The sequence below is a fragment of the Pholcus phalangioides genome, unplaced genomic scaffold, assembly GCF_987345545.1.
Source record: "Pholcus phalangioides strain wild (caught in Gottingen) unplaced genomic scaffold, Ppha-v1.0 ptg000001l_1, whole genome shotgun sequence".
NCBI classification, from domain to species: domain Eukaryota; kingdom Metazoa; phylum Arthropoda; class Arachnida; order Araneae; family Pholcidae; genus Pholcus; species Pholcus phalangioides.
In genome coordinates this window covers 11588002-11605524 of record NW_028301594.1, presented here as the reverse complement: position 1 = coordinate 11605524, position 17523 = coordinate 11588002, and the positions used below count along the sequence as shown (strand labels likewise).

At 36.2% G+C, this 17523-nt stretch overlaps 1 protein-coding gene across 2 annotated transcripts in view; it reads right to left on the bottom strand.

Moving 5' to 3' along the window:
• Positions 1-16184, bottom strand: part of skd (mediator complex subunit skuld) — a 54269-nt gene extending 38085 nt beyond the window's left edge. Inside the window, exons 1-2 of one of the 2 annotated variants that reach the window (XM_089254415.1) lie at positions 15942-16184; positions 6199-6469 (exon numbers count right to left, since the gene is read on the bottom strand). In XM_089254415.1, coding sequence (XP_089110541.1) covers positions 6199-6469; positions 15942-16010 — 340 coding nt within the window. In that variant the 5' untranslated portion in view covers positions 16011-16184. The remainder of the gene's footprint in view (positions 1-6198; positions 6470-15941) is intronic. The other variant, XM_089254472.1, reaches the window with a different exon arrangement.
• Positions 16185-17523: the final 1339 nt, after the last annotated feature.

The window sequence follows — 17523 nt, the reverse complement described above, 5'->3', positions numbered from 1 at the left end:
CAGAAAGAACACCTGAAATTATTTCCTACCTCACCACTGACCAAGATGTATGCGCCCCCCCCCCCCACGACATCATACACACAGACGAGAAACGAGGGGGGGGGGATGAAGGGAACTTAGTAACTGTGCCCGTGGGAAGGCATCAAAGGGAAGGAAAGAACATCCTACAGGGGGATGAAGTGAAAAAAAAATCGCCCCCAGGGCCCACTGTTAGGGGAGGGCGCCAACAACAGACATCAGAACTGGCTTATAGCATAAAGGGGAGAAAGAGAGAAAAAATCAATGATGAAAACACACCAAGCAGCAAGAAGACGCAAATGTTTCACCAATAGCTTTCAAGTTTTTAGTTCAACGGCCCCTAGGGGGAAGGGCGGAAACAACTAGCTAGAGAAAAAAAATGGAGGTAGAGAAAAAAGTCGGTGGACGATCGGGATTGAACACGAAACACAACTCGCAGGGTGAGGGGGAGGCACAAAAGAGTGAGAACACAAAAAAACACACACACAGAAAGGAGATGCGACGATGAAATCTTCGCTGCTGCTGGTCCCAAAAAGAAGGTAAATGTTGAAGAAAACACCGCAACGGTGGCAAATGGTAAAGAAGACTCTTTCTCGTAAGTGAAGTGAGAGAGAGCAAGAAGTATGGCGTTTGTTGTAGTACGTAGTAGGAGGAGAATGGCGTGCGAGCGGTGGCACGAAGGCATAAACCGTGCCATGAACCTGATTTTGGGGGCAACAAGTTAGCCGCTCAGTGAAGCGTCCTATACTACTTGTATGTAGGACCTCGATCGGACTGGATGAGCAACAAGAGCATGGCCAAGCTCTTCTCAAACGACAGCAGCGGCGGCGGCGTCATCAACAACACACAATTCCCTTCTTTCCTCCCCTCTTTCAACCACTCACTCACTCAAATGCTCCTATGTCTGAACTGTCTCTTCAACTGGAAGAAGAAAATAGGGCTAATGAACACCGTAGGAAAAACCGCAGACATTATTTATTTTTTTACTAGTCATCTCTTGCGCTTCAAACAAACATCGATGCTTTTAAAAAAACATGGGTTTCGAATAAAATTTATAGAAATCTTCGACTTCTCGTGCAAACTAAAAAGCACAAATAAAAAATTTCGGTTCCGACGTAGCATTTCTGCTCTATAAATCGCACGGTTTCGTATGACCTTTCAACGGAAGTCACACAAGGATATCGCAGCGTGGAGAAGGTAGAGGGGTGGATGTATATTCTCTGCTTCATGAATGGGGAGAAAAAATTACTCGGCAATGAGGGGGGAGCCCCTTGTATGACCCCCTCCCAGGTGTGGAATTCCAGGAGAAGAAAAAATATATACACGGAATAACCCCCACCTCCCTCTTTTTTGTCCCCATTCCAAAAAGAATTCCGGTTGAGGGTTTTCTCAACAAGTCCTGGAGGCCTTTTCAATCCTTTAAGTACTTCTATTTTCTCATTATCAGCTGTAACTGACCTGTTTAATACCATTATTTCTGGTAATTACGCGACAACCGATTAGACTGAATAGTCCTCATATTACCCTAAGGAAAATGTCTTTGATTCTTTTACCAAGCCGCATTCATATTGTTCTTGTATGTGGAGATTAATTAGACAAAAGACCACGCAGTCCAAAACCGATCTTTAAATTCAAACACAAAATATACAATAGTAATATTCTCAATCTATGGCCCACGGAATAAATTTGTCCTAAAAACTCAAAACCAACATGACGATTAATTAATAAAAATGCGAGAAACAAGCGAAGCATTTTTCATGAAAAATAAAAATTTCAGTTAAGTGTTCGTTGAGTTCTTCCTATAATCATATAGTATATTGAATACGATTTTCTATGGTTGTTCGCACGATGGATGTTGAAAGGCCAATAGTGAAAACTAAAACATATATATACAAGCCCGACGGAGATAGTTTTAGATCAGGAGTGGCCCAACCTTTTTTCAAGCCGTGCCACAATCAAGATTATTTTCAATGCACGTGCCACTCTACAAATTTTAACAACCAAACCATAAGTTTCGTTTTACGGGGAAAGACCATTTTTTCCGTTCTTGAAAAATAATGTTCGGTGATCCTCTTATTTTCTTAAAAATGTCCAGGTTGTCACTCTAACTGAAACAGTTCTAAACTTTTTATTTTTGAGTCATAAATTCGATTATCGCAATGCAGATTTGTGTGAGAGCATATTGGTAGAAAATCATCTTACCTACACCATGTTGGGCAAAGATATCGGAACTTGAGGATTCTGGGTGCTTGGGTCTTTCCCCCAATAAACCTCCACAAGAATTCATAAATATGCAATATAATTAATTATATTACACAATGCATGTCCCCCACATTGACGATCCTAAATCTCGCACACATGGGACTTCCAGCAACTATACCCAAATATGATAAACTGAACAGAAACGCATTGAATAGAAATTCATCAAGCAGTTATTATTCTTGATAGTGCCTACCATACTAAACATAGGTTTGACAGCTTACAAGCCCATCATTCATAAGAAAAGGATTTTTTTTTTAAAGTTTTTTAAAGTTCGAGAGAATTCCTTTCATTGAAAAATGACATAGAATTTCTTTAATTTTTGAAAAGCGTAGTGGTACGCGTGCCGGCCATCGGTGTTTTAGATTATCATATTTTTTCCGCAGCCCGGAGTTCCCAATTTTTATTCTATCGCTTCCTTTATAAATTTTTTGTTCTCATAACCATACTCCCAACTTAAGCCACCCCATATAATTCTATGTTAAGGTTATATCTATAGGTTTTACCGCCTTCGAGGACCGATAGAGGGTCAAAGTTCGAATCCCAGTGGTGACAACTGAACAAAGTTGTTCGAAGTCTACGGTGGCTGCGTAGTGTAGTGATATTGCCCACTTTGGGGAAACCCTGCCGTAAAACTGTGACAGAAATTCAATTCAAACCACTTTGATGGCTGATGCTCACCAAAAAGTTAAGCACCTTTGTGCTAAAGCAAAGATTCAGTTCCGATCACCAAAGAAAAATTTCGAACTATTTGGCAGCTTTATGTAAATATACCAGTAAGAACGGGGGGGGGGGGGGGAATTGAGAGCCATAGCACTTACATATGGACCCTCGCAAATTTGCCGTTTACGAGAGGTCAAAACAACCTTCGATCAGTTGGGCAAACGGAGCCAGCCAGCGTACTAGTTCTAGCGCTCATGCATGTTTCCTCCACCCTCCCCACTTTTTTTCAGCCACACCCTTTAAAGGGTTCTGACATAGGCATTATTGGAGGCAAGGTCAAAACTTGAACTGGATCAAGGAAGGCCTTAACCAAGAGATGACCTTCGAATAAAGATTAATTTCAATCGGTTTTCTTTTTTCTGTAGGCATGTTAGAGAAAGTCTGCTTCGAAGTGAAGACATTATCACCAATGCATCGACAACGAACATGTTGGTTTCAATGAAAGAAAACATCTTTTGAAATTCCAATAATGTCACCTATATCGTGCATTTTTTTAGATGCACTTATTGGTTGCATTTGTTAAGTTAAAAAAAAATTATGAAATTTTTATAGTGTAATCCCGGGCCTTATTCACAAACCAGAATCTTGAACTGAACTGAGCGGAACTGCATGTTCTTATTCCTGCAAGGACGATACTAATCGTATCGAAAGCCAGTGAAGGATCCACCCTGGTCTATATCTCCTTTCCGTATCAAAACTTAGTGAGGCATCTCGAAAAGCCGCCTTCCCATACAGACTTTTTTTCTGAGGGACATAGAGTGCCCAATTAATGTCCACAATTTCAACAAAAAGAGACAAAAACTCTGTTAAGCATAAGAAATCAGAAGCAACTAAGAGCCATCGAACGTAGTGATTATTCACTAAGAGTAGAATACGAGCATTATCTGAATTCATACACACCCCATTTTTCTTAAGCACACAAAATTCCATAAAACCATTTTCACACATACAAATTTCACACCGAGTATGAAACCAGAACAAGAATTTTTCCTCGTGAAAATACAGTAAAGTATTTCCCTCACCAAAAATCGACACCTTTTCTCTTTACATATGCACCAAAAGACACATCAAAGAGTACTTATGTACCTTTTGATGCGGTATAATCTTCTATCCAGTTGGTAATACAAAAAGCGCGAAAAAATTCACACGATTCCGAAATATCCCGGGGAAACAAAGTGACGACAGCAAGATTTAGCGAGTTTTTTGGCGATTTCCTCTTCACGCGACTACAGATCGATCAAGAGACAGATTTAGAAAGGAGGGGGGGGGGGGGGAGGAATTGGGTTATCTTCGCCAGCGTGCGATTTCCTGATCATTTTCGCCATCGAAAAAAAATAGTTTTTGTTCTTTTTTGATATCAGAATGGCAAAGTTCACTTTTTTTTCATGTAACAAAGCAACCAATATAAACTAATTCACAGTCAATTTTTTTTTATAGAATACTTAATAAATGCGACTTTGCAGTGTCATTTTTTACCTGGTTATACATATGAGGATAATATATGGAGCATGAAGTTGTTTGATTTCCTTGATTTCCCGCCCCCATTTCTGGGAGAACCCTTACAATACCCAGAGCAATAACTAGGATTTTTGTAAGGGGATAGTGGGGCAAACAAGATTTTGCCACTTCCACTATTGCAAAATTATGATTTCATAACGTGTTTTTGTTTCCACCTCAATTCTGCTGCCCGGGACAGATTTAATGAAATATTATGAATTTTAAAAAACATTCAGAATGTCCCACTGCTGAAGACGTTCAAGATTAAAATTGGTACAGAAAAAAATTTGCCCACCAAAATTCTTTTTTGAAACAAATTGAGAATATTTTTACAAAACAAAAAAAAATAGGCTTTGTTAAGCTTTTAACCACAACTGTTTTTGATCATTAACTCTTTGAGTGGCAGTGACGAGATATCTTGCCTCTTATTTTAGCATTAACAAGTACAGATATTTTGTAAAGTTGATTTTGTTAATGGAACACTTTTCCCTATACCGCTATCTTTGCACTTGCTGAAAATCAGAAGAAAGCCTACTTAATTTTTTTAAAAAAACCTATGGCATTTTACCATTGATGACCCCGATTAATGATTTCTGCTGTGCCGCTTAAAGGGTTAATCTTTTACTAGCTTTCGATTGATTTCTTTAATTTTTTTTTTCATTCTGATCTTTTAGTTTAGTGATACCAACCAAAAAAACTCATGAAAAAAAGTTTTCTGGACTTGCCCATGTCCATAGAAATAATAAAATTGAAAAAGATAAAATTTCATTCTTCCTTAAAAATAAGCTATTTGAAAAATTAAATTTATGAAATAAGTTTTCAAATGAACTTTTTGTTTTGAAATTTAACATTTTAACTGCCAAAGTTCCCAATCAGGCAAATCAATTTTATTAAATTTAGAAAACTGATTTTTCTTACATGGAAGAATTTGATTTTTTTTTTTTTTTTTTTTTTCTTGAGGGTGAGAGATTCCCACTTAATTCACAAAACAAAAAATGTTCCCAATTCCAAACATTGGTAGTTAAAAGATTAGGTAGACTAAACTTGAAAACTTATTCAAATATTTCATCAATAAAAGCAGAAATGATTTGTTTCATACACTCCTGTTCACTAGATGAATCGTGTAACCTTGACACTTTTTTTCACAAAAATATATGTACAGGATATTTCAATGGCTTGTAGAATTTTTGTTTTAAGGTTTAGAATCTTATCAAGAACACTAGAAACTGAAAAGAACTATTCTGGTCAGTTCTTCAATGTAAAGTCACATCTTTGTTGATCGAGTTCTAAAAATAAGGAAAAGGCACGCGAGACAATTGTTTCTTTGCACTGTGCTTTAGCTTATCAGTCCAATACAATAATGGGAACTAATTTTAGAGATTCATGTAAAATCTCATAAATAAACAAGTAAAATTCCACAATTTTTAAGCCGGTCTCTAAAAACCCTTACATTTTCTTTCAGCTTTTCTACCGCTTCATACAGATATCTTAGTAATATCCAAAATTGGCTATCTTCATTTCAGATAGAGGAGGTTCTATTGTGCATATATGTTACTGTAAATTTTAAGCAAAAAGATTGTATTATGTTTTTAAACTATTGTTTAAATATTGATGAAGCATTTCTATATAGAGATGAAAATATGAATATCCTAAATTAATGAGAAATGTTTGTGCTCAATTCATAAAAAAAAATTAACTTACCATTCAGCGCAGAGCTGATCAGACCAGTTAAGTCTGGCTCCTTCCTGTACCAAAATATCCACAATTCCTTCTTGTAATTCAGCTGGTTGCCATCTTGTTGCAAGCCATGCCTATGGTGGTCGTGGATGGGAGATGCAACACGCCGCCAAACACATAATATGTCTGCGGCCAGGCACTTACTGAACGATGATAAGACAGGGTCATCCAGGGGATTGTAACACAGAGGACTGTCATCACAGTAGCGCCGCCATTTCAACCCACACAAGTCAGCCTAAAATCACATGCACACACAAATTTTCATTTCACTCACAATGTCAAACCTACAAACTTATTGATCACAATTCCAAAAATATTACTCTACAATTTTCACATAAAAAAATATCCCCACAGCACATATCTCAAAACCATGGAATTTTGTCACCATTTACTTGCTCTTTTAATGATTCACATTTTTCTTTCATCGGTAGAAGCACAACTGTCAATACAATATATTAAGAATTAAGTTAAAGATTTTTTTTTTTTTTTTCAATTTTTGCAGGACTTAGTGACCCATTTTCAAGTTGAGACACATGCTGATATTTATACCAAAAATTTTTGCATTGTCTTCAGATTCCTCTTTAGTAGTCATCAGTGCTTGCAAAATCCTAGGTCGCCATGGCGAACAAAATTATCAGCATTGGCACCCAAGATTTTCTGTGTGTGATTATTAAAGTTTGAGAACATAAAAAATTTGGCAGCATGACTATCATAAAAAGGAATCAGAAAGTCCTGAAAAAGTACAAAAAGTTTTAAGCTTTTAAAAAATTTGACTGAGGCCTAATTCTTTTTTTCCAATTTGTCATGCCCTGGTAACAACGCATAGAAATTTTAGTCACCATGGCAGCAAAGAGCCTGAAATTTGTTATTCACCCCTTGGAAAAATACACCTTATGCTTGGCTAATAAACAAAAATTATGCTTGGCTCCTGAGAAATTCAAGAGGTGCCTAAATATATTTTTTTTAGCATCTCAATGAAGAGATTGTAGCAGTTGGTCGAAGACCTGGACCACGCTAGAAAATGTGTGTGTATGTGTTGTGAACACTGTTGTAGAAAGAATGAGGCGGTTAGAAGCAACACTTCCTTCACAATGCAAACATAATTAAACATTTATTATTTAACTAATGCATCTGAATAGAATCTACAAGCACGTGTTACATCGATATGAGCGGACGGCGTGACTGTCTAGTTTGCGCAGTAAAAGCAAGACCAGTTCCTCCACCGTGCGGGTGCGTTCGTTTTCCTATTACACAGGCAGCACCATCCAGTTGGGAATGCTGTCGCCACAACCTAACATGAAGTTTGTTTCTTTTTAATGTGTGTTATTGTGCTGCTGTAAATTTTTCCAACTATAATTGAAGTGTAATGAGTGAATAATTGTATCGTTGTAGGCCTGTTGATCTCTGTAGCGAGACTTTGACAGGGAGATGGGCTTTCATTCTGAAGCTGGGAACCACAGATAACCATATTATTTGGAGCTACCGTTGAATACATCATAAACTTTATAGTGACTACTAAACCACACATGTACCTTGTCCATATTCCTCTGCAGAATTTCTAATGAATTGGTACATGTTGGGATGTGCATGTCTGTGTTATGAACCTAACGTGAAGCTTGTTTCTGTGTAATGTTATAGTGCTGTCATATTTTTGTGAACTATGAGTGAAGTGTAATGTTTGAAGATTTTATCATTGTAGGCCAGTTGATCGCTGCAGAGACTTTTTAATGGGGAGATCTGCTTACATTCACACTTCGAAGTTGGGAAACACAGAAAAAAAACTTCAGCCGACCACCACTACTACCGGTGAGGTTCGAACCCTGGTCTCCGCGATAGGAGTTCGTCACTATGATCAAGCGATCACCGCTTGTAATAAGTGAAAGAATTATCAACTTTTAATGAATGAATTTGAGTGGTTTTCAAAGAGACATTTTATAATCAGTCAGCCAACCACCACTATGGCGATGGTGGGGCTTGAACCCGGGACCTCGCAATGACCACTCCGTCACTATGACCACTTGATTACCACAGTGGCTCTTATGGTGACTGCAGTTTGGAAAGAAAAAAAAAACTGCAGTGAACTCCATAGCCAAAATAAAATGATAATAAACTTGATAAATGCCTGTAATGGATGATGCACTGGATATGTTTCCCAAAATAGGCAATATTGCTCCCCTGGGAGGATGGTAGAAGTTACAGATTACACTTTGATCTATTCCTATGGGTTAGCTTAATTTGGGGTGGGGTAGGATGAAATAAATTGGAAAAATTATACAGTGGACTAGAAAAGTTTTGGATTGGATTTTGGTTTTATTGGAGCAAAGACTAAACAGGTCAAACTGTGACAAAACAAATTACCAACTAAAAACAAGACAAGATTTGTTGTTCTTCAGGAAAATAAAGGTATGTATGATAAAACAAAATGATGCATGAAACGAAAACAATGACATAGAATGTAAAAAAAACTATAGTCTATACATATATAAAATGACATGTCCTGACTGATTCACGAAGGATACTTCAAAATTCAACACCTAAGGGGGTCATATGTGGGGGAGGGTTTAAAAGGTTATGTGGTGCAATCACCGCTGAGCTCAAACAGCAAAAACTATAAATATGAAATATGGTGAGCATTATATTTTATAATATCATAATATACAGAGAATCAGTACGACAGGATTTCTGAAAATTTAACTTTCAAAGGGGTACAAATGTTATATGGGAGAAATCATTGCAGAACAATTTTCAGATTACCAAATCAACACAAGCGAAGCCACGAGTTATAGCTAGTTTATCATAAAAACCAATGGCTTTGATGAGCTTAAAATGTGAGATGCACTGCAATGGTACAATAAAATTTCATGAAGTGATTACTGATTCTGACCAAAAGCAGTTGTAAAATAATGACAATGATGTGAACAAGTAAAAACATGAGCAATGGTCTTCGACCATTTTTTGGGCATTCAGGTTGACTCTACTGGTCACTATACGTGTTATAGAAGGTATGATTGTGCGAGGTGACTGTGTTCTGTGCAAAACCAGACAAGCAGGAGTTCCTCTTTGTAGTTAGTCTGTTTTCTGTGGTTAGTTAGTTTTCCTGCAGCTTTAATGCAATGGCCAATTGTGGGCTCGATGGCATGTTCGTTTGATTGTTCCAATGATCCTGCCAGCAGTAATGCATCACTTAGGGCCGTATTCACTGACATGGTTTAAACTGTAGTCACAATTTTTGGATAAGAGATCAACAGAGATTGGTTAAAAACCTGAATTTAACCAATCCGTGTCCATGGGCCAATGGACAAGGATTGGCCCATGGACACGGATTGGCCTTTTATGACAATGCAAGAATGCCATTAGAAAACATACTGTTTACGAGTAAGAAAAGTTTTAAGGTGTAATTTTTGGCGAATACGGGGGGGGGGGGGGTGCATCAAAGGTGAAGTTGACTGATCTAATGTATATATATGCATATATGAATTGACATCATCATCATCGTACCCCCCCCCCCAGACTTCCAAGTCTATCTCCGCCTATGTCCGTGTCTATCTCTTATCAAAAAATTGTGACTATAGTTTAAACCATGTCAGTGAATACCGCCCTTACATGTAAGATTGAGAAGTGGTAAGCAAGTACCAAAAAATCTATTCCCAACTTCAAGGTGAAATGCGAACCGATCTCCCCTGTTAAAAAGTCTCGCCTCAGAGAGCATGACTTACAACAGTGCAATTATTCAATCATTACCCTTACAATAGACCTAGTAATATATGGCATTTATTTATGTAATTATTATATCAGTGATGGCTCATTACAGAAAATTCTGGGGGGGGGGGGCAAAATAAAAATAATTTTACATCTTATTATGATAAATGGGTCTATAAAATAGATTTTCTCACAAGGGTTTTTTCTCTCTCTAACACCTATAATCTAAATTGAAATAAATACATAGATTTATTAATGTATTTCTCTTTAGATAGAGTATGACAATGCAAGAATGCCATTAGAAAACATACTGTTTACGAGTAAGAAAAGTTTTAAGGTGTAATTTTTGGCGAGTTTTTTCCTAACCCCCTATAATCAAAATAGCATTGACTACAGTGAATCCTGCTTATAATGTTTTTCAAAAAACTATCATGAAAAACACTGTAACCAGGAAAACGCTTTAAACGGGAAATCTTAATGAGAATCACTTACAGTTGATAAGTCTTACTCAGCGGGAAAACTTTATAAGTGGGAACGTTATAAGAGGGATCAACTGTACATAGCTGTACAGTTAGATAAAGAATAACAACGAAATGAAACCATTGAAAAGCTTAATGTTTGCAAGTGCAGTTTTAAGGTGCCATTTTTGGTAGGTTTTTATGTGTTGGACAAAATCAGACCGGCCCAGCTGCTTTCTCATTTCCTGGTAGAAAAAAGTTTCAAGAACTCTGCACTAGGTGAAGAATATATTTTTTTTAATATTGTAAAAGTAAATTCATGAGATCCATATGCTTTACACTATCATTTCTTCTTTGATCAAGGCTTAAAAAATCAAAGAAAAAAAATTTTCCACTCCAAAACAAGCTCAATCTTTTATGAAAACACTTCTCAGAAGCCTAGCATATGTTTTTCACTGAGAAAAACTATGTTAATAGTATAGAAAATATTTATTTTGAGTTTTGCTGAGCATAGGCAGAGATAGACTTGGAAGTGTGTGTGTGTGTGTGTGTGTGTGGGGGGGGGGGGGGAGCACGATTCATATATACACATAGGTTAGATCAGTCGACTCCACTTTGCCCCCGTATCTCTGCCCATGTTGCTGTGCGACTTGACGATTCTCTTCCTTGAGAACACGCAGATATCAATATCACGACACAGACATCAAATATTTTATGTCATCCTCACACTCCAATTCAATGACCACACAGAAATTTTAGAAGCAAATATGAATTTTTTTAGTCGCCAGGGCAACTTGTCAAGCCCCGATCTTGATATACATTTCACAATATTTCTCAGTATGCACACATCACACAAATAATTCCAAGTTTCATATTCACAGGCAACGCCAATAGTTGAATTCCTCACAAAAATCAAAAGCAGAAAAATATGTAATTTATGAAAAACAAAATATGGATTTTTCTAATTTGAAAATAAAATTGCAAATTTTTTTTTTTTATCCCTGAGGACAGACGTGAAAATTAGTTTGTAAATGGGAAAGATGTTTGAAGCAATAATATATTATCTAGGACCAAAAGTTCTAGTTCATAAAAACATGTGGTCCATATAAAATCAGGCGTCCACTGTATAAACAGTTTTTATAAACTTGTCAAAGCAAAGAAGTTTGTGTGTTGCACACACAATCTCTTCTATTCCAAAATCACATTTTGAATTAGTGAATAACAAAAGCATAAATTGCTGACCATTAATGACTCTCGCAATGGTATTAAAAACCTTACAAATCTGAATCGTAACAGCACATTAAGAATCACTATATTTGAATATAGCAATAAAAGCTTCTCATCAGCAATATTATGTTGAGATCCATAAAACAAAATTAGAGAAAATCTCACAAAATATTGAATAAATACTAAATTTTTCTCTATCAAGGCAATCAATGCTAAAATTTTATTCAGAGCACACATCCAACGACACCCGAGAGGCCTAGATGTAATATATTGCATGCTTACAATTCCCCCCCCCCCTTGAAATAATGGCAACAATAATAATACATTTAAAAACAAATATTTGTCAAACAATCGCCATGTTTATTTACATCGCAACGGTTTGCTGCAATAATAATTAAAATATAGGTATCACTAAATAAATCTGATCGTTATAATAATAAAGAAAAGATTGTCTAATAAAGGGTGCTTGGACAATGTCTATGTCTATTGTTAGACATCACTAGTGTTACTTACGTCTATTATAGGCCTTTCGCCCTTAGAGTTCCTACAATCTTTTCTACTCTCGCATAATATACAATGTTCATTTTTACAAACCAGTCCAGAATTTTTAAAAATATTAGTTCATAAAATTGAAAAGTTCATAAATGAACTTTTAAGAACTTTAAAAGAAGATTAGATCCTAAAAATGTGCAGTTTGTGAAATCCATTATCCACTTCATAAACAAGTTTTATAAACCTGTCAAGGCAAAGAAATTTGTGTTACAATCTTCTATCTCAAAATCACACATTTTGAATCCATGAATAACAACAAAAGCCTCAATTGCTGATTATTAATGCACTGTAATGATTCTAAAAATCATTCAGATCCCAATTGTAGCAGCATGTTAAGAATCATAAAAGCCTCTCGTCAACAATATTGCATCTATTTACGCATGTGTTATGTCATATATAGTTGTATTTATATTTATATAAACAATTCTATGAACCCATTTCATCCAAGGCTTATATTTCACCTATAATCAGTAACTGAACTGATAGCGATCTGATCAGTAGAGAGAAGGTAGCTAGAAATTTTTAACTTTTTCAACTTCAGAACCTTTTCGAACCAATAACCTGATCTTATCTCAAAATAACATGTTGAATGGCACCAATCACTGATCATTATCAAATTACAATTATACTGAAAATTTTTTAATCATAGTTGTAACAGCACATTATAAATCATGATGTTTGAATATAACAATAAAAGAGCCTCTCTTTCATCAAGGTCCACGGAACAAAATAAGAAGAAATCTCTTCAAATATCGAATTTTTTTTTCTCCTATCAAGGCAACAAATAAATCAATTACCAATCAATCAATGCTAAGATTAAAATCAAAATCTACATCCAAAGACAACCTAGAGGCCTAAATGTCATATATATATCACATGCTTACAATCTCTTCTCCCAGGACCTTGACTAGGGTTTTTGCTGCCCAAAACAAATATGATTCTTCCACCCCATAACTTTAAAATTTGATAAGTTTATAAGGGTGTTCTTTGTTTCCACCTAAAACTGATCGCCCCCAAATTTAACTGCTTGGGACCGTTGCACTCTCCCCTACCCAGTTTCGGCCGTCACCCCAAACTAATGACAACACAAACAATCATAACAATCTCTGACATTGCATCCAAAAATATATTTACTCAACAATGCATTTTAAAACAACAATCACCATGTTTATTTACATTGCAACAGGATACAGCAATCATGCTAAAAACCAATATCTGATCATTTAAATAATAAAGAAATGATTGTCTAAGGTGCTTGGACAATAGCAATGTCCATTGTTAGGCAACAAGGGTGAGATGCCTATGGCCTATAATAGGCCTTTTCCCCCCTAGGGTTCCCAAACACATACACTATTCTTTCACATCATACAGTCAACGCTAGTTTTTACAAACCCGTTCGAAATGAAAATGATGCTTGTCTACCACTATGGAAGTTGCCATCAGGTTCGAACCAGGAAAAAAACAATAAATAAAATATTTTCCTTAACAAGCTTGAGGAGACCACCAATAGATGGAGCCCCAACGGCAGTAAATTACAGTATAGCGATATGGCTGGGGTTAGTGTGTAAGTGTGTGTGATGAAGTAGGAGTGAAAATTATAAAATCGAATGTTTATAAATGAGAAACACATTTGAAACAATAGTATGTTACCTGGGACCAAAAGATTAGTTCATAGAAAGGTGCAGTTCGTAAAATCAAGCGTCCACTGTATAAACTAGTTTTTATAAGCTTATCATAGCAATGAAATTTGCATGACAAATCGTCTAGATCAAAATCACATTTTGATTGCATCAATAACAATAAAAGCAGCAATCACTGACCATGAACACATTGTAATGATGCTAAAAACTTTCAAATCCTAATTGTAACAGCACATTATAAATCATAATGTTTGAATATATTCAAGCATCACGATTGTTGTTGATGAGAGTCTTATTGTTATATATAATAAAAGCCTCTCATCAACAATATGTCCACGACATATGTCCATGAAACAAAATAAGAAATCTCTTCAAAAATATTGAATTTTTTTCCCCCTCTATCAAGACAATCCTGAGAGGCATAAATTTAATATATTATATGCTAACAATCTCCCCCCTCCCTGAATTAATAATAATACTGCATAAAAATATAAATCTCAATTTTTTCTCAAACAATTAGTTTTAAAACAATCACCGCATTCATTAACACTGAGATATACTGCTGCAATCATGCTCAATTTAAAAAAATAAATATCGTTAAATAAATCAGATTATTTTAATAATTATAAAGAAATGATTGTCTAATTAAATGTGCTTGGACAATAGCAATGTCTATTGTTAGGCAACAATGGTAATGCCTATGGCCTAGGTCTTTCTCCCTTATTGCTCCCACACACCCCTCTACTCTCACAGTATAAACTGGGTTTTATAAACTTACCAAAGCAAAAAAGTTTGTGTCAATCTTCTATCTCAAAAACCCATTTTGAATAAATCAATGGCAACCAAAGTATCGATTGCCGCTTATTAACGCATTATGATGATGCTAGAAGTCTTTCAAATCTCAATTGTAACAGCACATTAAGAATGATAAAAGCCTCTTCTCTCTCAACAACATTGCACCATCCATGCATCAAAATCTCACTAAATTTTCAATGAATACCTTTCTCATGTATCATGGCAATTATGCACATGTTATTGACTTTTTTTACAAACAACTAGATGGCATAAAGCTATCGTGTCAACTTCTCCACATTTGCCCTATAATCAGTAATTGAACCTATAGCCAGAGCTGGACATAACAGCTAAAAACTTTAAAAAATTTTCTTCCTATAATTACAAAATTGCAGGCTGATAGCCACACAAAATGTTTGGAATTTAAAGCAGCATACCTGCCAACATGAAAGAGGGTCACTATGCCCTGAAAAAGTCAAAAGAAGCATTATTTGAACCTCTTTCTTCGGGTAAAAGAAAATTTTTGACACCTAAAAAATTGTTCTGGAACCTAGACCTAGATTTTTTTGTGTGTGTGTGATTTGTCCAGCCCTGCTTATAGCTCTATGGGTAGAGAAGGTAGCTGGATTTTTTTTTTTAACATTTGGCTTCAAAACCAATAATCGGATCTTATTTCAAAACAACATGTTGAATGCATCAATTACTGATCATTAACGCATAGCAATGGTGCTAAGTATCTTCCAAACATCAATTGTAGCAGTATCTTATAATCATGTTGAATACAAAAATAAAAGCCTCTCAACAACAATATTAGAAAAATCAAAATTAAAAGCGATCTCTTTAAATATTGAATCGATATATTTTCCTCTATCAAAACAATTGATAAATCAATTACCAATCAATCAACGCTAAAACTAGTCACATCCAAAGACACTGGAGAGGCCTAGATGCAATATATCACACGCTTATAATTTCCCCCCCCCCCCAAAAAAAATAATGACAACAATAAGAACGATCTCAATAATATTGCATTCAAAAAAATTAATAAATATTTACTCAACAATGCATTTAAAACACCAATCGCCGCGTTTATTTACATCGCAACGGGTTGCCGCAATCATGCTAAAAACCAACGATCATGTCAAAAATAAATAAATCCGATTTATTCAATAATAATAAAGAAATGATTGTCAAATTGGAGGTGCGATGTCTATTGTTAGGCAACAATGGTGATGCCTATGGCCTATAATAGGTCTTTCGCCCTTAGGGTTCCCACACACTCACACTCGCACACTGCTTACTCTCTCACAACAGTATAAACTAGTTTTTATAAACTTACCAAAGCAAAGAAATTTGTGTGACAATCTTCGAGGCTGGCGCCATTTGTAACAAAGTTCGGGTGCGTCATGGTGTATCCATGATTTTAATCACGTCCAAAGGACTCTAAACGGTGTCCTTTCCAATTAAGTCACTTCAACACCCATTTAAAACGGCCGAAAAAAAAAATTTTTCTTCTCGTAAACGGGATCACCATAGTACCTTGCTCGAGGATGGTGACGGCTAATGGCGGATTGGAAACAACAAGGCGCTAAATGACAGCGCCTGTGATTGGATAACAGCTGTCACGTGCCGAAGGTCACTACAATTTTTATGCCTGCCTCGCCAGATAAAATTATCCTCGGACTTTTACGACTATTCGCGGCGACGCGAGAGTTTTTCGCTGGCGAGTTACGATTGTTTCGTCGTTCCGATGTCGGAAATGGGATTGTTTTCGTATTTCTGCGATGAAATCAATTAGGCTACGAAATTTATTAGGATTTTTTTTTTTTTGAGTTAACAATGTTTACGTTTCGTAAAGCCATTGTTGTGATCTGATTTGTTTTGAGGATTGTTTTTGACTCTCTTTGTTGAATAGTTTTATTATTGTTGACCGATGTTGACTCGGGTACGATTCCTAATTATTAATAATGTGGGGAAATGTCTCCACCAAGATGAAGCTAAACGTTTCCGTAACCGTGAATGAAAATGCGTAAAATATCTTTCAAATTTAACAACCGTTTTCGTTTGATGCACCAAGCCTTTTTTTTACATGTTAACTGGTGGAGATTTTGTCCCCACTAGTCTTTCTAGTTGGGGCACCAGCAGTGCCGTCTTGAGCATGGCCTCCACATGCTGGAGCAGGGCCTCTAGGCTGGGATCATCGGGGCAGTCCCCTAGATCCGACTTTTCACGGATCCCCTGTATAGTGAATTTTTAGAGTGAAAAAAAAAAGATGAGAATGGATCCGGGCACAAGGGCTGTCAATATCACCCTTGTACCCATGATCTTGATGCATAGGAACACCCGAACACGGTCCGGAGACCTTAAGAGAAGGGAGCTCACAAAAATGAGATCTGGAAATTTTCGAGAGTAAGTATATAAATTTGTCAGATAGAGGCTCTGGAAAATAACTTGTCCCGGGGGCCGTATGATACTCTTAAGATGGCCCTGCCCACCAGTGAAGAGAAAAATTATTGCTGGGGGTCATTGCTTTTTTTCTATAGCTTTTTTTGAATAGGATTCCCTTTACATAGCTTAAAAGAGTGCCAGTTCTTTGTACAAAGAATAGGATTCAATTTCAAACCCTAACAAAATGTTATGGAGAGTTAAAGATAAGGCTTAAAGCAAATTTTTATTGCAGATTTTTTATGGCTTCATTAGAAAAAAAAACTGAAGCAAAGTGAATGGTTCTTCAGCAAAATGTCCTGGATGTAAAACATCCTATTGAAGTCGGATATGGGCGTAAGCAGGATATTCTCGTTTGCGAGAGTTCAAATTCTTTTTCCTTCTGAAAAAAGGAGTTACTTTTTTTTCTGCAAAATAACACTGCAATTTCGGCTCAAGAGGATGGGGTTAGAGCCTCAGCTCCTACCCCCTTTGTG